This window comes from Agelaius tricolor, unplaced genomic scaffold (assembly GCF_023055355.1).
Source record: "Agelaius tricolor isolate 1412-34295 unplaced genomic scaffold, bAgeTri1.0.p SCAF_30, whole genome shotgun sequence".
Lineage (NCBI taxonomy): Eukaryota > Metazoa > Chordata > Aves > Passeriformes > Icteridae > Agelaius > Agelaius tricolor.
In genome coordinates, this window is record NW_027269290.1 from 4,295,547 (window position 1) to 4,318,104 (window position 22,558).

The window sequence follows — 22,558 nt, forward strand, 5'->3', positions numbered from 1 at the left end:
TTTTCTGACATTCACTGGCTCCCTTCACAGAGCCACCACCAAAGCTCTGATTTGCGAAAAGCAAATGGAGGGAACAGAAGCAGCCTTTAAATCCACACAGCAATACAGAATTCACATTTAATTTCCTCTCCTTTCCCCGCCCAGCACGGCCTGAGCTGGGCTCAGGGGGCAGGCAGGGTAAGAGGAAGCAGGGCTGGAATGCAGAGGTCAGGCAGGAGCCAGGAATGCCAGCAGCCCCAGGGGCAGCCACTCTGCCACTCACACTCACACCAAGAATGCCCTGAGCACACAAAACTTTGCCTGCAGCCACCCTTTCTCACAGGAGAGCTGAAGAGATGATGAGCAACCCAAACCCAGCTACATCCTCCCCTCATCTCTGATCAACACCAAACTCTTGATTGCTGCAGCAAGAAGTATTTCAGTTTTTCAGTGGGTTTCCAAAGCCCACATGCTGGCTGAGTTTTCATCCAGCAGATTTGTGGGGAGCTCAGCTCAGCCACACAGCCCAGCTCCAGACACAACCCAGGACTGAGCTGAGCCTGGCAAAATCCACTTTCTGACCTGACATTTGGACTGCTCAAACCTTCTCCTCTGCAGGGAGGTTTCTATGGAAACTTGGGTGCATAGTTGAAGTGTTTTTGGCCAACAGGATTTGCCCATACCATGAAGGGAAAGAAATCTGCCTTTGTTCTGCTTCTAACAGCAAATGAATATTCAGTTCTGGCTGCTGCCCCCTGACTGATGCCCTCTAGACAGGCAACATATTTCACATGCTCTGAAATTTGTTTGTGCTTCTCCTAACAAAAGCCTGGGCTCAACACTGGGTTGAAGCCACAGAGGTGAGGAGCAGCCAAACTGCCACAGAATGAAGGCTAAAAATTCTGAATTAATCAGTAAATCAGCAGGTTTGGCCCCAGAGAGATCATGAGGAGCTCACCAGGATGGGTGTGAAGGAGGGGAACACAAATGAAGGCTAAAATTTCTGAATTGATGAGTAATTCAGCAGGTTTGGCCCCAGAAGAGCTCACCAGGATGGGTGTGAAGGAGGGGAACACAAATGAAGACTAAAATTTCTGAATTGCTGAGTAAATCAGCATCTTTGGCCCAAGGGAGATCATGAAGAGCTCACCAGGATGGGTGTAGAGGAAAGGAACACAAATGAAGGCCAAAAATCCTGAATTGATCAGTAAATCAGCAGGTTTGGCCCAAGGGAGATCACAAAGAGCTCACCAGGATGGGTGTAAAGGAAAAGAACACAAATGAAGACTAAAATTTCTGAATTGATCAGTAATTCAGCAGGTTTGGCCCCAGAAGAGCTCACCAGGATGGGTGTGAAGGAGGGGGCAGCACACAAATGCACATTAACGCCTTAAAATTCAGCATTTTGGTGTTCACCACTCATCTGCCTCATGCAGATCAGAGGAATTAATTAAAAAAAAACCATCAGCATGGCCATTGCATGGTTAATCCAGGGCTGAGGAGCTCAATAAATGGCCAGCCTGGCTGGAGCTCACACTCACTTTCTCCCAGGGTCTTCTGCAGGAGGTCGTGCTTGGCCTGGAGCTTCGTGATCAGGTTCCTGCCCTCCAGGTACTCCTTCATTTTCTGTGGAGAAAACAGGGTGGTGAGGGACAATCACCTCTCTGATCAGGGGCTGGGGATGCTCTGAATTTACAGAGTGACACTGGATTTACAGTTACAGAGTGACACTGAATTTGCAGTTGCAGAGTGACACTGAATTTAGTGTGACCCTGAATTTACAGAGTGACACTGAATTTACAGCTATAGAATGACATTGGATTTAGTGTGACCCTGAATTTACAGAGTTACACTGAATTTACAGCTATAGAATGACATTGGATTTAGTGTGACACTGAATTTACAGTTACAATGACACTGAATTTGCAGTTACACTGAATTTACAGAGTGACGCTGAATTTAGTGTGACCCTGAATTTACAGTTACAGAAGGACATTGAATTTAGTGTGACATTGAATTTAGTGTGACACTGAATTTACAGATAGAATGACACTGAATTTGCAGAGTTACACTGAATTTACAGAGTGACACTGAATTTACAGTTATAGAATGACACTGAATTTAGTGTGGCACTGAATTTACAGTGACACTGACTTTTCAGTTATAGAATGACATGGAATTTACAGTAAGAATGACACTGAATTTACAGTGATACTGAATTTACAGTTATAGAATGACATTGAATTTAGTGTGACACTGAATTTAAAGAATGACATTGAATTTAGTGTGACACTGAATTTACAGTTATTGAGTGACACTGAATTTACAGTTAGAATGACACTGAATTTACAGTGACACTGAATTTACAGTTAAAGAATGACACTGAATTTAGTGAGACACTGAATTTACAGTTATAGAATGACATTGAATTTACAGTGACACTGAATTTACAGTGAAACTGAATTTACAGTTAGAATGACACTGAATTTACAGTGACACTGAATTTACAGTTAAAGAATGACACTGAATTTAGTGAGACACTGAATTTACAGTTATAGAATGACATTGAGTTTACAGTGACACTGAATTTACAGAGTGACACTGAATTTACAGTTATTGAGTGACACTGCATTTAGTGTGACACTGAACTTAGTGTGACACTAAATGAATTTACACATGAATTTACAGTTATAGAATGACACTGAATTTAGTGTGACACTGAATTTACAGCTACTGAATGACATTGAATTTGCAGAGTGACACCGAATTTACAGTTATAGAATGTCACTGAATTTGCAGTTGCAGAGTGACACTGAATTTACAGGGTGACACTGAATTTACAGTGACAATAACTCTGAAATTCACAGTTAAAGCCTGAACTAAGTCCTGGCTTAAGTATCTGGGCAAGCCTAAAGCTCAGGCCACTCATATTTGAGCCCAGCCAAGCTTGGATCAATGCTCTCAGAGGTCTTTTCCAGCCTTAACAATTCTGAAATCCTGTGAATTCTCCATCTGCAGGGCAATTTCCACTGCTCCTCTGTGGGATCAGCTGGATGTTTGGCATTTTTGGAGCCACCAGAAGAGCTGCCACCATCCCTGGGCAGGCAGGGTGGGATGCACTCAATGAACAATCTGTCTGAACCAACTAAAGGCTGCTACTGTGCTTATTCTCTCACTTAACCTCTCTCACCCCACTTTACTTGTTGAGCCCTGTGTGCTGGATGATCCACAGGACAAAATAAATAAAGGTATTATTGAGGTTCCCATTTACTCTGGAATACTGTACAGCCACACAGGCGTTTTTCCCACTGCTCCCTGATTTCCCACAGCTTTGCAGATGCTGGGTTTTATTTATTTATTTTTTTCTGTGGTTCTTTCATCTCTTATCTTGCAGCTCAGAGCAGTTTTATTTATCTTCTCTGAGCTGCAGCACGTGAAATGCTCTGCCCACGTTATAAATGGGACACGCTTGCATTGAAAAGCACAAACTCTGCAAATATCACAGAGCCCTCTTTGCCATCCTGAGAGATCTTAAAAATTCCCCCGGCAGGGTGAGCACAGGGAGAGGATTCTCATCTAATCATGAAATGTTCTTGCAAGAATCAAATCCTCAAATGGTTTTAGGTGGGAAGGGACCTCAAAGCTCACCCAGTTCCATGGGCAGGGACATTTTTCAGCACCCCAGGGTGCTCCAAGCCCTGTCCAGCCTGGCCTTGGACGCTTCCAGCTTTCCCCAGTTAAATCCACTTCCCTTCAGGTCTGATCTGCACAATAAGACTGCAAATCCTTGCAGTCTTATATAAAAATATCCCTAAGAATGGATGTTTTTAACAACAGGAGAGCCTCGACCCTGCTTGGCCTGGGCAGGAGCAGCTGCTGTGCAGGGTGGAAGGAGTCAAGTAGGAATATATACATAAATAAAGAAAGAAAAAAATTAAAACCATATAAATATATATTATATAAAAATAATTATATAAAAATATGTACAGAAATATATGAATATCTATTCTATTTCTATTATACTTACATATATCATATCTATATATAAATTAAAATATTAATAATATTACTAATATATACTATATACTGTAATTAAATAATATATATCACTATATTAAAATATATATTATTATATTATAAAATATTTTAAGTTATTATTAAAACATTACATTATATTATAAAGATATATTATAATAAATATATATAATTATATTAAATAATATGTTGTATATACTATATATAAATATATATTATATATAAATATAAATTAAACATATATATAAAGGAATTTACACACTGAGGCAGTAGTGAGGGAAATCCTTCCAGGAACTAAGGAAGCTTCCCCTGAGGGCTCCCCAGCCCTGACACAACCAACAAAAATGGCTTTAATTAACTGCCAAAAGCCTGTGTTTCATGTCCCCTGCTTGACAACATTGAAAGAAACATTTCACAAGAATTCAATCCCTTTGGAAAGTCTCAGCATTTCCTGCTTCCTTTATTAATATTTCAATTTTTTTTTTTGGTTGTTTTGGAAGAAAACAGGAAGCGCCCTCGAAAACTGAATTGCATTTTTTGGGGGGAATTTCCCTGTAGAGTTTGTTTGCCAAACCCTAACTACACTTTGCTCAACCAGTTCAATTTTTGGAGAAGAAAATACGATGCAAATATAAAATCATAAAATAAAACTATAATAAATAACGATACTAATATAATATAAAATATATAAATAGAAACTGTAATAATATAAATATAAGGTGGGTCAGGCAGGGCAGGGCAGAGGCACTCGCTGGGACTTGCAAGGCTCCAGCTTTGAGGTCATTAAAAAACATCAACAGGTACCAGAGGTTGCTTGAAAGGAGAAAAAAAAAATGTTCCCATCCACTGCAGAATTTAATTTTTTTTAATATTTCCTCATGCCTAACATTCTGTTCCCTGCCTGTTGCAAGGATGCTGATGAAAAAAGAAAATTAATTACAAAATAAAGCTTCAGGCTTTCTTCAGTGAATTACAAAGATCCATTAACCCTGGATTTTTGGTGTAATAAAAACAGACAAAAGAAAAAAAAAAAATAAAATCATCGAACTACAGGAGAACTCGTGAGGATTTCATTTGGGGCAGAGCACAGCTGGAGTTAAGTGCAGCCAGAACAAAGCACAGAAACATCTCTGAGTCCCCTCATTTGTGCAGGGGGACAATTCAGAGGTGAAGATCAGCTGGGAGGCAGAGCCAGGAGCATTGTGCACCTCCAAATCCCAGCAGGTTGGGCACCTCTGAGCCCAAATCCCAGCAAATTGGGCACCTCTGAGCCCAAATCCCAGAAAATTGGGCACCTCTGAGCCCAAATCCCAGCAAATTGGGCACCTCTGAGCCCAAATCCTGCAGGATTCCCAGGCTGAACCAAATCCCAGCAAGGTGGGCACCTCTGATCCCAATCCCAGCAAATTGGGCACCTCTGAGCCCAAATCCCAGCAGGTTGTGCATCCCTGAGCCCAAATCCCAGTGAGTTGGGCATCTCTGACCCCAAATCCCAGCAAACTGGGCATCTCTGAGCCCAAATCCCAGTGAGTTGGGCATCTCTGAGCCCAAATCCCAGCAAACTGGGCATCCCTGAGCCCAAATCCCAGCAAATTGGGCATCCCTGAGTCCAAATCCTGCAGGATTCCCAGGCTGAACCGAATCCCAGCAGGTTGGGCATCCCTGAGCCCAAACCCCAGCAAATTGGGCATCTCCGAGCCCAGATCCTGCAGAATTCCCAGGTAGAACCAAATCCCAGCAAATTGGGCACCTCTGAGTCCAAATCCCAGCAGGTTGGGCATCCCTGAGCCCAAATCCCAGCAGGTCGGGCACCTCTGAGCCCAAATCCCAGCAGGTTGGGCATCCATGAGCCCAAATCCCAGCAGGTTGGGCATCCATGAGCCCAAATCCCAGCAAATTGGGCACCTCTGAGCCCAAATCCTGCAGGATCCCCAGGCAGCACCAGCTGCACGTGGGATGAAGCAGAACCCAACCAGACTGTGCCTTCCTCCCTGTCTGGGCCACAGAGAAACCATTTCTGCCCCTGCTCCACATCCTGGTCCATCTCCAGCCAGGAAAACAGTGATGTTCCTCTCTCTCAGCCCTCCAAGAATAATTCCAAACCAGGAATTCAGCTGAATGACAATTCAAGAGTCACAGGATCAGCAGCCAGCTGCAGGACTCAGGAGCAGCAGGATTTTATCCCTCATGACTTAAGGCAAAAATAAACCCCCATGAATCCTAAAGCACTTCACCCAACCAGCACTGCTCTGCTTCCTCCTCTTCCCAGAGATAAAACCCCAAATTCTGCCCAAGAACTCCAATTATGCTGGTTTGGAGGTGGAAGAATGGAACCATTTTCCCCCTTGCCAGTGCCCAGGTGGGGCTGGTGCCAGCTGTGCCCTGCAGGGCAGCTGTGCCAGGGTGCCTGGCACACAACCATGTGTGTAACCATGGCAGCAGCAGCACATCCCTGCATTTTGGCTGCATTTTGGCTGCATTTTGGCTGCATTTTGGCTCCCTGAGGTCGCTGCTGCTTCCCTGCCTCATCCACCTGCAGCAGCTCAGGGCTGGGGCCCTCCTCCCCTGCACAGTGGGAAGTTGAAATTAGCCTGAATACAAATTAAATTATCCTGAATTCACATCTCCCTTCAAGGCCCAACAAGAGATCCGTCAGCACTGGGATGTGCTTCCAGTGGAAATTCAGATTTATTCCAGTCTGGGGATGGAATAATAAAAATAAGATGCTCACTCCAGTGAGCATCCTTCCACTAAATCCCCATCCCTGTATTCACCCAAGAGCTCTGCCTAGGAATGCACCACATGGAATTTCCTCCATGAGTCACATGAATATGGAATATTCTTTCAAATCAGCATTTTTCTCCAAGTTCCTATCCCCCAGCACTCAGCACATCATGAGGTAAAAGGGAATTTAATCTCAATTCTGCACTGCACTTTGTTTTTTATCCCCTACACAAAGCTCTGCCCTCAAGCCTCATTAATACCCATCAGAGGGGTTTATGAGGCACTGAAAAAGCTGCTCCTGGGAGACTCAGAGCTGGAAATCCTTATCAGGGCTATTTATAAGCCTGGTCAATAGCAGATCAATCCAGCATCTGATCAGGCTGCTTAAAGAGAGCCTCTCTCTAACACCAGCATGAAAAGGAGAAATATCCATCCCAAGTGAGCCCTGGGTTCCTCCTTCTCCTGTTTGAACTCAAAGCAGCTCTCTCTAGAGAGGAAATGCTCAGAGTTCAATTAAAAATCACTTTTCTAGCTCCATAACCCTGGGCAGGGTGGTCAATCCTGCCTTAATTGGAGCAGCTTCTCCACCCACTTCTCTCAACAGCCAGATTCACCTTCAGTGCAGGATTTTGGATTTTTCTGAGTCAAGGCCTAATGACCCATCCTGCTCAGTTAGTGCCATTTGCACTGGAAATTCAGATTTTTAACGAGCAACACCATTCTGGGAAGAAGAAGGTGAAGGATGCCTGAAGGAATGACAAATTAACCAGGGTACGATCCATGATTTTCATCTGCTACTCTGAAATATTTTGAAACAGGAAACAAATTCAGCAGTTTAACATAAATCTGATGAAGGGAAAAAGACACCCAGTCTGGCATGAAATTCAATAGCAAAAAGCATCTTGTAAAAACACCGACTCAATGAAAAGCTTAAGCAGGCTGAAATTGTAAGATGATAACAAGAAATGAAAGAGCTAAACATTCTTTCAGTTTGCACTAGTTTTGAAATTTCATGTTTACAAGCTATTAAGTTCTTTCTCAGAAAACTCCTTTTCAGATGCAGAAGAAATCAAATTTGACACAATTTACCCACAGACTACGTTGGAACCAACAGAGATATCCCAAAATATTTCCATGTAATATTTTTTTGAGAGCACACATTTCCAAACCCCAACGTGCTTCCTCTGCTTGCCCAAAATCAGTGAGAGAAGCATTTTTGTTAAACAGGAGCATCACTTTGCACTGTGTTGTGAGGATAATTCTGAGTAGATCTCATTGAAAATTACAGAATCATGGAATGGGCTGGGTTGGGGAGGATCCTACAGATCACCCAGGGGATGAGCAGGGACACTTTCACTATCCCAGGCTGCTCCAAGCCTCTCCTGGCCTTGGACACTTCCAGGATTGAGGCAGCCACAGCTCTACCAGGGCCTCCCCACCCTCCCTCACAGGGGAGAATTTCCCAAAAAAAAGGAAAAAAAAAAAACCCTGTTAAATCCCTAAGAATCAGCCCCTTACAGTGAAGTAGAACTGCTCAGTCTCCTGCTGGTTTGCCCTTCTCTTGGCAATGCTGGGTTTGCTCATGAAGGTTTCTGACACCGTGGATTTCACCGACTCCATGGAGTTGCTGTACTGGAAGCAGTCAGAGACATCGAAGTCCTCGATGGTGACAATGTCCTGGATTGTCTGCAGAGTGGCCTCCATGGTCTTCTTCACCTGCCCAGCAAGGAGGAGAGAACTCAAAACCTCAAGGTTTGGTGTTGTGAGTAAACAACAGAGGGAGGGGAGCGCCCCGGAGCACTTTGCTAATAAACAGACATGACTGGTTTCACACCCTGGGTGCTGTAATTAATTCTGGCTCATTAGCAGCACAGTCCATGCAAGAGCTGGCAGCACCCTCAGCCTGCCAGGACTCCCTGCCAGGATCTCAGTTGTGATCTCAGGAGGAGATGGAAAGGAATTTAACCTCAAAGCAAAGAAAGCTGGAACCAAGATTCTCTAATTGTCCTCGCCACTGCATCTTCTGGGCATCAAATGTTAATTACAAACAGGACTCTGCTGCATTGTGCATTGTTACTGAAGGCCAGAATCAACTTTCTAGACATAAAAGGGGTTGCAAATTTTGCACCAAAGGTCCTGAACACAGAGGTGCAGAGATCAGATCCCCACTCCTGTCATCTTCTCATCTTGGATGGCCAATTAAACAAAAATCACTTCAACTCAGGTTATGCAAACTCACTTCAAAACATTAAATTCCTCCTTTTCCCTTTGCTATCCAAATTCAACCTTGGCAACACAGCCAATCTTATCAAAGGAAGGATGTGAAGAGAGATATGGGGGGGGACTTCAAAAGATTCTCCCCACACACCCAACTTTCCTGTGAGATCACACTGCAATTAATGCACAAAATGCTTTGGCCTTGAATTTCACCACAAGTGTTAATACAAAAGGATCACAAGAACCAGATTATTCCATCACCAGTGCCCAACAACCACTGGCAGTGGCTGAGGGGGGTTGCTGGGTTTTGGTTATGAACTGACCTCTTCATTCTCAATCTTCAGCGTGGACAGGCGGGACTGCAGCTGCTGACACCTCTGCACCAGCTCACTCTGGACTGGCTGCTGGGCACAGAGCTGAGACTCCTGCAGGGGAAACAGCACAGCAGAGCACTGCAATCACTCCTTCATTTATCAGACACAAGCGTTCTCTGAAGTGCTGAGCTTTAAAACCCAATCCACTTTTAAAATCCAGGTTGAAAGCTGGATTTCAACCAGAGGAGAAGGTTCTGGGAAAGTGCAGCTCCCTCCCTGAGAGGAGTAACAGCCAACATCAAAGAAGAGCTAGAAAACATCAGCTGCTTTCAGTGGTGTCAGCTCAAAGGGTGCTTTGCAAGTCTGGAGGTGTTTCATGCCACGTATTTGGATAAATCACATCAAAAATCAGGAATTTGGTTCAGTGCTTCAGCCTGGGGAAGGGGCACAAGGGGCTGGGATGGTTCAGCTGAGCCACCTGCACAGCACAACAGGCTCAGGTCACTCCTGGATGAACCCAGGGCAGCTGAAATCAAAAAGCTCAGGCTGGGGACCTGTCACAGACACAGAACCCCAAGGTTCAGAAAGACTCTCACTGCACAGCATGAGGCAGCTTTTCCCTTTGGTTTTGTTCTGGTTTTGTGGGGGTTTTCTACAAGAAAACACTGACCTCACTGCCTGAGGCTGTTTCTTCAGAGACAGAATTGAAAATGGGGAGTTTTATCCCACCCATGCACACACACACAGGATCACATCTTCTGATTTAATCTGCTGCACCATCAGCTGCATTTCTAAACACTCCTCCAGCCCTGAGAAGCAGCAAGATGAATGATTCAGTGAATGGGAGCTGCTCCTGAATGACACTCTGCAGGTAATTCCTTTTCTTCCCACGATTTTACAGCATCAGAAGCACAGAAAAATCCAGGGAAGGGCATTTGCAGTCTGAAGGTTTCACTTAAAATGAGAGAGACAAAGAAGAGCAGGGGCTGCAATTCCCAGCCCTGAAGAAGAGGCTGCCCTGCAAGAGCCCATCCTGCAGTCTGTGCTCAATTTGGGAATGCAACCAACTGACCTAAATTGTCCCACTGGGCCTGTGCTGCCATGCAGAAGCAGTTTCAGCCTGTGGGACTTTGAACAGCTCCCAGCTGAGCAACCCCATCTTGATAAAGCCATCAAAGAGAGGGGTTTGCCCTGCCAAAAATGAGGAGTCCTCTGAGAGCCCTGGCTCACAAGGAGGATGCAAAAAGCAGCATTTGTGCCCTCAGATGCTGCAAAAAAACAGCATTTAGGTTTCAAAATTCAGAGGTTGTCTTGGGGATTAACCTGTAGGTTAAGCAAACCTAGTACCTAGCAAACCTAGCAGGTTTCCTACTCATATTTAGGTTATTTCCTAAATATGAGTAGGAAACCTGCTAGGTTTCCTAGGTGGGTAACTAGGTCTCCTACTCACATTTAATATTAAACCTAATTAAGCATTTTCACCTCCAGTGAAGGGCCAAGGATCAGCACCAGGATCAGCTCAGATTTAACAGCAGCCCTTGCTCCTTTTCACAGAATCTTTGGGGTTGCAAGGGATCTCTGGAGATCATCCAGCTTTGACAGCCAAAAAAGGAAAATTTAGATATCTCTGCCATGAACCTGCTTAATCTTTACCTCATCTCCCACCTCTCAGGATCCCAGAAGAGCCAAACAGGCAGCCCTGGAGGGGATCAATTAACCAAAAATGAGGGTGACCAAGAGGCAGAGCTGCAGGAGGGACCCACACTGACCATGTCCCCCATGTGTGGCTGGAACTCAAACTTCATGGGGGGGCAGAAAACGTTGTTGTACATCTCCATCAGCCTCTGCTTGTCACTGTTGGCATCCAGGTTCTCCACAGCATTCTCAATGGCATCCAGCCCCTCGTGCTTGGACTGCTCCAGGTTCAGCTCTGCTGACAGGAACGTCCTCAGGGCTCTGTTGAGGCTGGCGTGGTAGCCCAGGTCACAGCACTGCTGGAAAAACACACACAATTCCAGATGAATGCACACAATTCCAGATGAATGCACACAATTCCAGAGGGATGCACACAATTCCAGAGGGATGAAGCTCCCAGAGTGGGAATCTGAACCAAAGCTGTGTAAATGGGGGACGAGTTGGGGGGTTTCTGTCATCTGCTGGGTGGCAGGGAGGTCTCTCACTGTCTGCACAGAGCACCTCAGCCTGTAACCCCATGCTAATTTTATCACCAGGTTGTAATTATATAGTTTAAATTATAAGCTGTAATAGAAGCTTAAATTATATAACAGCTTGTGAGGTTTTCTTGGAGATTCAGAGATTCATTTTTCATGGAGCACTAAAGACTCATTCCATCCAAAAATGAGGTGGTGAAGTTCAACAGCAGGGCAGTGCATTTCCCTAAATTCTACCCTGACTTTTAGGGGTTTTGTTCCTATGAAAACACTCCAAAATCCTTAAATAACATCATTCAAAGGAGGAGGAAAGCAAGGCACTGAAGTCTACTTGGATTTGGATCATTTATAAAGGCCAATCTGCACCCAAATAATTCCACAATTCCAGCAAAACTGCTTCATTCCATGTAATTCAGGCAGGAGGAGCATGAAAACAGAGTGCCCTGACTTTTAGGGGTCTTGTTCCTGGGAAAACACTCCAAAATCCTTAAATAACATCATTCAAAGAAGAGGAGAGGCACTGAAGTGCTACTGGAGAGACAAGACACAGGGTTTGGGTCATTTATAAAGGCCAATCTGCACCAAACAATTCCACAATTCCAGCAAAACTGCTTCATTCCATGCACCTCAGGCAGGAGGATCATGAAAACAGAGTGCCCTGACTTTTAGGGGTCTTGTTCCTAGGAAAACTCTCCAAAATCCTTGAATAACATCATTCAAAGAAGAGGAGAGGCACTGAAGTGCTACAGGAGAGACAAGACACAGCATTTGGGTCATTTATAAAGGCCAATCTGCACCCAAACAATTCCACAATTCCAGCAAAACTGCTTCATTCCATGTAATTCAGGCAGGAGGAGCATGAAAACAGAGTGCCCTGACTTTTAGGGGTCTTGTTCCTGGGAAAACACTCCAAAATCCTTAAATAACATCATTCAAAGGAGGAGGAAAGCAAGGCACTGAAGTCTACTTGGATTCGGATCATTTATAAAGGCCAATCTGCACCCAAATAATTCCATAATTCCAGCAAACTGCTTCATTCCATGCACCTCAGGCAGGAGGATCATGAAAACAGAGTGCCCTGACTTTTAGGGGTCTTGTTCCTGGGAAAACTCTCCAAAATCCTTGAATAACATCATTCAAAGAAGAGGAGAGGCACTGAAGTGCTACTGGAGAGACAAGACACAGGGTTTGGGTCATTTATAAAGGCCAATCTGCACCAAACAATTCCACAATTCCAGCAAAACTGCTTCATTCCATGCACCTCAGGCAGGAGGATCATGAAAACAGAGTGCCCTGACTTTTAGGGGTCTTGTTCCTAGGAAAACTCTCCAAAATCCTTGAATAACATCATTCAAAGAAGAGGAGAGGCACTGAAGTGCTACAGGAGAGACAAGACACAGCATTTGGGTCATTTATAAAGGCCAATCTGCACCCAAACAATTCCACAATTCCAGCAAAACTGCTTCATTCCATGTAATTCAGGCAGGAGGAGCATGAAAACAGAGTGCCCTGACTTTTAGGGGTCTTGTTCCTGGGAAAACACTCCAAAATCCTTAAATAACATCATTCAAAGGAGGAGGAAAGCAAGGCACTGAAGTCTACTTGGATTCGGATCATTTATAAAGGCCAATCTGCACCCAAATAATTCCATAATTCCAGCAAACTGCTTCATTCCATGCACCTCAGGCAGGAGGATCATGAAAACAGAGTGCCCTGACTTTTAGGGGTCTTGTTCCTGGGAAAACTCTCCAAAATCCTTGAATAACATCATTCAAAGAAGAGGAGAGGCACTGAAGTGCTACTGGAGAGACAAGACACAGGATTTGGGTCACTTATAAAGGCCAATCTGCACCAAACAATTCCACAATTCCAGCAAAACCGCTTCATTCCATGCACCTCAGGCAGGAGGAGCATGGCCTGGACATGCAAACAGAGTCATCCAAAAGCCAGCAGCCAGCACTTGGGATGATTTCATTGCTGGGGTGAAACAGAAGAGCAAAAAAAAAAACTTTGAAGCAAGAAGTGGTTATGGTCAAGAATTTCCTGGCTGTGGCTGACACTGGGATGATGTCACTGGGACACAATCAAGCAGCTTCATTTCCACCACGGCTGCAGAGCCAAGTTTTCATGTTTCAGAAGAGGAGGGGGGAAAAAAAAAGGAGCTTTTCATGAGCATGAGATCAGAACCAGCCTGGATTTTTCATCAAGTGAGCAAGAAGGAGCCCACCTTGTTGGAATTACAAGCAAGATTACATCCACTAGGAGAATATCCAAAAAGGGAAAGAAAGAGACCATCTGCCTGATTGCTGTGCTGCTCTGTAAGCAAAATTCACATGGAAACTCCTCACCCATCATTTGGGTCTCATCACTGTCATTGTGTGCAAACACAGAGGGAAAAAGGGGGGAAAAAAAGAGGAGGAGGGGTTGGGGGAGAGGGAAGAGAAGCTGCTGGACCATTCCCTGCTCCCACAGAATTCCTGCCACGGAGTGCTGCAAGCCTGGCTCTGGTGCCAAACAAGCTGTGGCAGGTGGGAAGCCTTGGAAAAAGAGCTGCAGTTGCTGGTTGGGCTGCAGGCAGAGAATTAAGGGATTTTACATTCAATCAGAAAAGAACAAAACCAGCCAAGCAAAAGAAAAAAATTAAAAAAAAAAAAAGCAACCCAAAAGGAAAACAAAAAGCAAAACAAAAGAGGCTTGATTGAGAATGTGCACGTGTGGAGGCAGCCTTGGATCAAGAGGCACTCACAGCTACTGCTCATTCTGCAGGGGGAAAGATGGGACAGGGATCAGGATCAGCATCAGATAATCTCAGATTTAACAGCAGAACTGAATTTTCTTCCGTCCTTTTCACTGAATTTTTGGGGTTGCAATTTTTGGGGTGATGTGGAGATCACCCAGGCCAGGGCAGGGTCACCTGGAGGTGGCACAGGGACACGTCCAGGTGGGTTTGGGGTGGCTGCAGAGAGGGAAACTCCAGGAGCTCCCTGGCAGCACTTCCAGGGCTCTGCACCCTCATGGACAGAAGCTCCTCCTCAAGCTGAGGTGGAAGATCTTGTGTTGGAGTTTAATGCTGCTTGTCCTGAAGAGAGCCTGGCACCATCCTGGCATCCCTTGGGGAGATGGGCATGGATGGATGGGAGATTCCATGGACTGATGGAATACAGACATGGATGGATGGGAGATTCCATGGATTGATGGGATATTGGTATGGATTGATGGGATACAGACATGGATTGATGGGATATTGGCATGGATTGATGGGATATTGGCATGGACTGATGGGATATTGGTATGGATTGATGGGATATTGGTATGGATTGATGGGATATTGGCATGGATTGATGGGATATTGGTATGGACTGATGGGATATTGGCATGGATTGATGGGATACAGACATGGATTGATGGGATACAGACATGGATTGATGGGATATTGGCATGGATTGATGGGATATTGGTATGGACTGATGGGATATTGGCATGGATTGATGGGATATTGGTATGGATTGATGGGATATTGGCATGGATTGATGGGATACAGACATGGATTGATGGGAGATTGGCATGGACTGATGGGATATTGGCATGGATTGATGAGAGATTTTATGGACTGATGGGAGATTGGCATGGATTGATGGGAGATTGGCATGGATGGGATATTGATAAAGATTGATGGGATACTGATATGGATTGATGGGATATTTTATGGATTGATGGGAGATTCAATGGACTGATGGGATATTTGTATGGACTGAGAGGAGATTGGCATGGAATGATGGGATATTTTATGGATTGATGGAAGATTGATATGGATTGATAGGATATTTTATGGATTGATGGGATATTTTATGGATTGATGGGAAACTGGCATGGATTGGGGATTGATATGGAATGATGGGAAATTAGTATGGATTGATGGGAGATTCTGTGGATTGATGGGAGACTGGCATGGACTGGTGGGATATTGGCATGGATTGATGGGAGATTGGCATGGATTGATAGGATATTTTATGGATTGATGAGATATTTTATGGATTGATAGGATATTTTATGGTTTGATGGGATATTCTATGGATTGATGGGATATTTTATGGATTGATGAGATATTTTATGGATTGATAGGATATTTTATGGTTTGATGAGATATTTTATGAATTGATGGGATATTTTATGGATTGATAGGATATTTTATGGATTGCTGGGATATTTTATGGATTGATAGGATATTTTATGGATTGCTGGGATATTTTATGGATTGATGAGATATTTTATGGATTGCTGGGATATTTTATGGATTGCTGGGATATTTTATGGATTGATAGGATATTTTATGGGTTGATGAGATATTTTATGAATTGATAGGATATTCTATGGATTGATGAGATATTTTATGGATTGATAGGATATTTTATGGATTGATGGGATATTCTATGGCTTGCTAGGATATTTTATGGATTGCTGGGATATTTTATGGATTGATGGGACCCCCTCCCAGCCTTCCCTTCTCCACCCCCCCAGTCTCTCATCAGGGAGATGCTCCAGACCCCAGATCACCTTTGTGGGTTCTGCTGGACCCTCTGCAGCACCTCCCTGTCACGCCCCAGCTGCAGAGCCCAGAGCTGGGCACAATCCCTGCCGTGGGACAGGTGCTTGTGCACCCTCCCAGTGTGACCAGTTTGTCCCCAGAAAGGCACTGGGAGGGCTGGGAACCCACAGGGGCAGGGAATGTGTCCCACCCCACCTGGCTCAGGCAGACTGGGTTGGCTCTTTGCTACTGAAGCCATGACAGAAAACATTTCCCCCACTTAAAAAGGGTTTTTTATTTTCTTCAGTCCAGTGTTGCATGTTTGTAAATGCACCAGTCCTGCCGTCCCTTTTCTGGGTTATATAAATGTTTGATGGAACCATTCTCCAAGGAAATCAATTTTTTATAAGAATTTAATGATAACTCATTCAAATTCACTTCCCAACATGACAGCTGATTAACCCTTTAGCTTTCAAACAGGCCTCAAAAGTGGAAGATTGAAGATTTAAGGGGGAAAATTGTTTGTTTTAAAATGCAATTCACATTTGGGAAGGGAAGGATGAGATCCTGGGGTAACACCTCCTCTGCAAGAGCAAAGCAGGCTCTGAGCCTCACACACACATTTTGATCTTTTTTTTTTTCTCCTTTTTCCAATCCTGTCCTAGTGACCCTTTTATAAATATGAGTTAATGCAAACTTCCCCATTACTGTAATATTTCATTAGCATCAAAGAGCTGTCTCAGTCCCCAAAGTCAGGAAATTCAAAACTACTGGGCTATGGCAGAAACAATTTATTGCTCTTAACTCTCAACAAAGAATTAACTCCCTGTTATCCTTCCCTGCACACTGCAGAGGGAACAATGTGCTGGATAAACATGACATTAAATATAAAGTTTAATGCTGTTTGGCCTAACACAATCTCCTTGTAAGTAACTTTGAAGATTACTTTTATATTATATTTCAAAATTCAATATCACCAAATGATTAGATCGAGGGAAGGCATTACAGCCTGGCTTTAAAAAATCACATTTTTATTCGAGTCAGATGGCTCAGATAACCATCACTGGTTATAATTGTTAATTTTCAATCCTTCAGGATCAAAGGCATTAATAAATCTATTTTCCCTGTGTCTTCACAACGAGATAACTGAACTCCATCCTGTGCTCCCAGACAAGCCCCACATTTTTCCATGCCTGAACACAGAGCAGATAACACTTTGATTCTGAAGATGATGGGAACTTGTGGAGTTAAACTGAATGTTCCAAGGGCAGGGACTCACCCAGAGCCAGACAAATCCCTGAAATTCAGAAATTTGGGTTCTTGTTCTGCCTTGCCCCAGACACAGCTGGGACTGCCCAGGGAGAGCAGCTCTTCCTTCCAGATTCGTCCTGTCCTGCTGAACACAGCTCTGTGCTCACAAATCATTCTGGGATGTGAAACCCAAATGGACTCTTTGCTACCTGGGATTAATTAAAACACACCAAGAACAATCAACTGAACCAGGCAGCATTTGGGGGAAGGCTTGAGAGACAGAGCTTTAGATGAAAAAAATGAAAACAACTCAATCAGGCTGATGCTGGTGAAATTAATCCCAACCTTGTAGCTTTGATATAAATATGTACAGAGAGTTCTAATTTGTTAAAAACCCAGGGCCAGGCAATTAATGTTGAGCAAATGTTAACCAAAACAGGGCTCCTAAAAAGGCAGCAGGGATAAACAAACCAGGCCTCAGCACTCCTGCAAACCATGACATTTGGAAATAACAGCATTTTTCAAGCCCCCTCTCCGTGACAGCCCTGACCTCCAAAGGACAGGTTTAAATCAACACCTGGCACAAAAGCACTCCAGGAGAGTTTATGTGAATAAATGTATCCTCCAGACTGCTGCTCATTCTAAGAGCTGGCTAATTAATAGAGATCTGAGTGCTCTTTATTGCCTGGGTCTGGAGACTCCTGTGCTCAGCACTCCCTGCAGGCTCTGCAGCCACCGATCCCAGCAGGGCCCACAGAGCCCCTGCCCCACATCAGCCAGTCCAGGCTGGAGGGGCTGCTCCATCCTTGGCAAACACCTCAGGGCTCCTGACTGCCTTTGCTCAGTTTCCAAAAATCAGAATTTTGGGGGTTTTTTGGTTTTCTTTTCTTTTTTTTTGGTGTTTTTTTTTTTTTTTTTTGGTTGGCTGTTTTTATTTGTTGTTTGTTTGTTCTTTTGGTGTTTTACTGTGGTTTTGTGTTTTTTTGTTTTGGTTTGGTTTTTTTTTTTGTTTTGGGTTTGTTTTGTTTTTTTTTGTTTTTTTTTTTGTTTAGTTTGGTTTGGTTTTTTTGTTGTTGGTTTTTTGGGGGGGGTTGGGGGGGTTTTTGGTTTTTTTTTGTTTTTTTTTGTTCTTTTTTGGTGGTTTTTTTGGTGGTGTGTTGGTTTTTTTTTGTTTTGGTTTGTTTTGGTTTTTTGGGGTTTTTTTTTGGTGGGGTTTTTTGTTTGTTTGTTTTTTGGGTATTTTTGGTTCTTTTTTTGGTTTTTTGTTTTGTTGTTTTTTTTTTTTGTTTGGTTTGGGTTTTTTTTTTTGGTTCTTTTTTTTTTTATGCTTGTTTGTTTGGTTGTGTTTGTTTTGTTTGTTTGTTTGTTGGTTTTTGGTTTGGTTTGGGTTTTTTTTTTTTTACCAAAAGCAGAATTGCTGCCCCCTGAATGGAACGGTGGGGAGACTGAAACATGTCCTGGTGGGCAGGGCAAGGATCAGAGGGAAGGGCTGCAGCTGTGTCAGGGAGCTTTGGGACAGAAATCAGGGAAAGATTCTTCCCCCAGAGGGTGCTGGGCACTGCTCCAAACCCTCCAGAGCTCCAGGAGTGCTTGGACAGCACCCTCAGGCTCAGGGTGGGATTTGGGGGTGTCTGGACAGGGCCTGGAGCTGGACTGGGTGTTTGGACAGCACCCTCAGGCTCTGGGTGGGATTTGGGGGTGTCTGGACAGGGCCAGGAGCCGGACTGGGTGTTTGGACAGCACCCTCAGGCTCAGGGTGGGATTTGGGGGTGTCTGGACAGGGCCAGGAGCTGGACTGGGTGTTTGGACAGCACCCTCAGGCTCTGGGTGGGATTTGGGGGTGTCTGGGCAGGGCCAGGAGCCGGACTGGATGATCCCTGTAGGATCCAACTCCGAATACTCCATAATTCAATGCCTTTTCCCAAAAAAAAAGCAGCTTTAGGAAACACCTCTGAACTCCCCCTCTTCTACCAAATCCCTTCAAGTGTTTCTACACCTCAAAATCTTTCTTTTTTCAGACGTGCTGCTGAGTTAAAACCTCGTGGCTTTGCCAAAATGAAAATGCCAGGCAGCAGGGTGACACTGAAGCTGGGGTTCACTGGAACTTGGCAGCTTCTCCTCTTCTCTCTCCCAGTGAGAGCAAAGCTCCTTGTCTGTGGAACAGGGGTGGCCACCTGAGAAAAGCTCTGGGGACAGCTTCATGACCCAATTATCAGGCCACTGCCAGCCCCAGGCTGCCCAGGCCAGCTGTGCAGAGGTTTCCAGCTGTGCAGAGGTTTCCAGCTGTGCAGAGGTTTCCAGCTGTGCAGAGGCAGGACAGGGGAGTGGGGGGAGGCACTTACATCAATGAGATCAGACAGGTCATGGATGTAGTACTTGAACACTGAGGCATTGGTGGCTTCCAGGGCCAGCAGATATTCATTCCTTGCCTTGATTGCCTTCAGTCTGTTCTCTGTGTACTTGGCTTGGCGCTGAAAGACAAAAAAAAAACCCAAATACAGCATTAAAAACCCTAAAATATAGCATTAAAATAGGTGAGTAACACCAGAAAGACAAAAAAAACCCCAAAATATACCAATAAAAACCCCAAAATATAGCATTAAAATAGGTAACACCAGAAAGACAAAAAACCCCAAAATATACCAATAAAAACCCCAAAATATAGCATTAAAATAGGCGAGTAACACCAGAAAGACAAAAAACCCCCAAAATATACCAATAAAAACCCCAAAATATACCAATAAAAACCCCAAAATATACCAATAAAAACCCCAAAATATACCAATAAAAACCCCAAAATATAGCATTAAAATAGGTGAGTAACACCAGAAAGACAAAAAACCCCAAAATATACCAATAAAAACCCCAAAATATAGCATTAAAAGGAGGTCAGTAAACCTTACTCTGCTCACACTGATTTTTGCCCATTTGAATTCCAGTTTTGCCAGGACTCCAATTCACATTTCCAGTCTTGGAGTCCTGGCAAAACTGGAATGAATGGATGATTGCAGATGAATTATTTAGATGTGTTTAAGCATTGCTGCACTGGACTGAAAGGCTTGAGGCTGTGGGATGGGGAAGATAAAGGAGGAATGAAGGGACAAGGGGGTTTAGGAGGGTCTGAGGGTTGCTACAAGCACCCCAACACTTCCAAGGCCTGAATTTGGTCCTTCCAGAGCCTAAATCCACCCAAAAATAACCCCTTCCCTTCCATGGGCTTGAACCTTGGAGCTGAATTGCTGGGGTCAGCAGTGAGGCCCCTGGTTCTGCCCCCACAGCCACTTTGGGCTCGCTGGGCTCCCTAGAGCACAGGCCCCGTGCCTGGACCACAGAAATAAATAACCCCAGGAATTAACCAGGAATTCCAGCAGGCAGCTGCTGCTCTCCCACTCCAACCTGCTTTTTTTGTGCCATGCACATCCCATTCCTGGGTCTATCTCATTTTTGTGTACGTCCCATTTTTGTGCTATGCACATCCCATTTTTTGCATATCCCATTTTTCTGCACATCCCCTGTTTGTGCCCATCCCATTTTTCTGCACATCTCATTTTTCTGCACATCCCATTTTTCTGCACATCCCATTTTTATGCCATGCATATCTCATTTTTGTGCCTATTTCATTTATGTGCACATCCCATTTTTGTGCCATGCACATCCCACTTTTGAGCACATTCCACTTCTGTGCCATGCATATCTCATTTTCATGCCTATCCCATTTTCATGCCTATCCCATTTTCATGCACATCCCATTTTTGTGCCATATACACCCCATTTTTGTGCCTATCCCATTTTTATGCACATCCCATTTTTGTGCCTATTCCATTTTTGTGCCCATCCCATTTTTATGCACATCCCATTTTTATGCACATCCCATTTTTCTGCATATTCCATTTTTGTGCCTATCCCATTTTTGTGCCTATCCCATTTTTGTGCACATCCCATTTTTGTGCCTATCCCATTTTTGTGCACATCCCATTTTTGTGCACATCCCATTTTTGTGCCATACACATCCCATTTTTCTGCACATCCCATTTTTCTGCATATCCCATTTTTGTGCCTATCCCATTTTTGTGCCATACACATCCCATTTTTATTCACATCCCATTTTTATGCACATCCCATTTTTGTGCCTATCCCATTTTTATGCACATCCCATTTTTGTGCACATCCCATTTTTATGCACATCCCATTTTTGTGCCCGTCCCATTCCCTGGGATAACACAAACTGCCCCTGCCTGTCCTGAAGGAATCTGCTGCTGCTTTTGCCTTCCCTTGAGCTGGCTGTTAACAAACCCTGCCCCAGGAGTGAGGTTTGCCTCTGGGGAGGGACCCTGCCCCTACCTTCTCCTTCATCTTCTCGATTTTTTTGACGGAGCTCCTCCGGACATGTTTCTCCTCAAACTTGACATTGGAGGTGGAGTCAGGGGAGCGTGGTGTCTGTTTGTCCTCCTGCTTCACTGACTTCCCAATCTGCTTCTCCTCCTGCTTCTCTGCCTCCTTCAGCTTGCTCTGGGCACTGATGCTGTCAGCGTTGTACATGTGGTAGGTTTTCATCACCTGCGGACAACAAAATCCAGCACTCAGCTCCCTGTGGGAATCCATAAAATCAGAGGGGTTTGGGAAAGCTGCAAAAGGCCTCAGAGACAGCAGAACTGGGACTGGAGCTAAGCAGGAGCCATGAGATTGGTCAGCAGCAAAATTATGTGAGAAGTAGAAAAGTAAGGACAAATAGAACAATGGTCTGTGTATTAATGCTTGTCTGGAATAACTCCCTAAGCTGCAGAAAAGTTTATCTGGTGAGATATACTATATATAACATAACATAACATAACATAACATAACATAACATAACATAACATAACAATCTAGGGAGTTCTAAGCTTAATAATGGAGCTCTGTGCATTGTGGTTTAAGGCTTACAAGCAGGTATTGTATTTGGAATAAGCAAGCATTGTTTAACCAAAGGTAACTGTGCTTATAGTGGTTGGATAGAACTACTGTCAATATAGATTATGTACTATACAGATATAAATACTGTCAATGTGCTTTTGCTTTGTGTGATTGGTCAAAAAACTTTTAAAGTGAGCTGTAACATTAAGTTCTTTGTCTCCCACCAAAACTATAAATTACTAACATCTTCCCATGGTCATAGCCATGGAATGAGACTGATGCTGGAAAATGAACCAGCTCCAGGCACGCTCCCAGCAGCCCTGTCCTGTTTGGGATTTGTACACAGTGCCCAGCTGTGGGTCTGCAACACCTGAACCACAAAACAAAACCCACTCAGGGCAACTCCCCAGGGCAGAAAAGCAGGGCAGTGTCACTGCCATGTTTCCTGAAAA

General features: G+C 44.1%; 1 protein-coding gene across 3 annotated transcripts in view; it reads right to left on the minus strand.

The window, feature by feature from the left end:
* The window catches only part of SRGAP2 (SLIT-ROBO Rho GTPase activating protein 2), a 123,020-nt gene that overhangs the window by 37,176 nt on the left and 63,286 nt on the right, over positions 1-22,558 (minus strand). For 2 of the 3 annotated variants that reach the window (XM_071450433.1, XM_071450435.1), the window contains exons 6-11: positions 21,558-21,773; positions 19,559-19,687; positions 11,039-11,263; positions 9,279-9,380; positions 8,257-8,454; positions 1,521-1,605 (exon numbers count right to left, since the gene is read on the minus strand). In XM_071450433.1, the coding sequence (XP_071306534.1) occupies positions 1,521-1,605; positions 8,257-8,454; positions 9,279-9,380; positions 11,039-11,263; positions 19,559-19,687; positions 21,558-21,773 (955 nt within the window). The remainder of the gene's footprint in view (positions 1-1,520; positions 1,606-8,256; positions 8,455-9,278; positions 9,381-11,038; positions 11,264-19,558; positions 19,688-21,557; positions 21,774-22,558) is intronic. The other variant, XM_071450434.1, reaches the window with a different exon arrangement.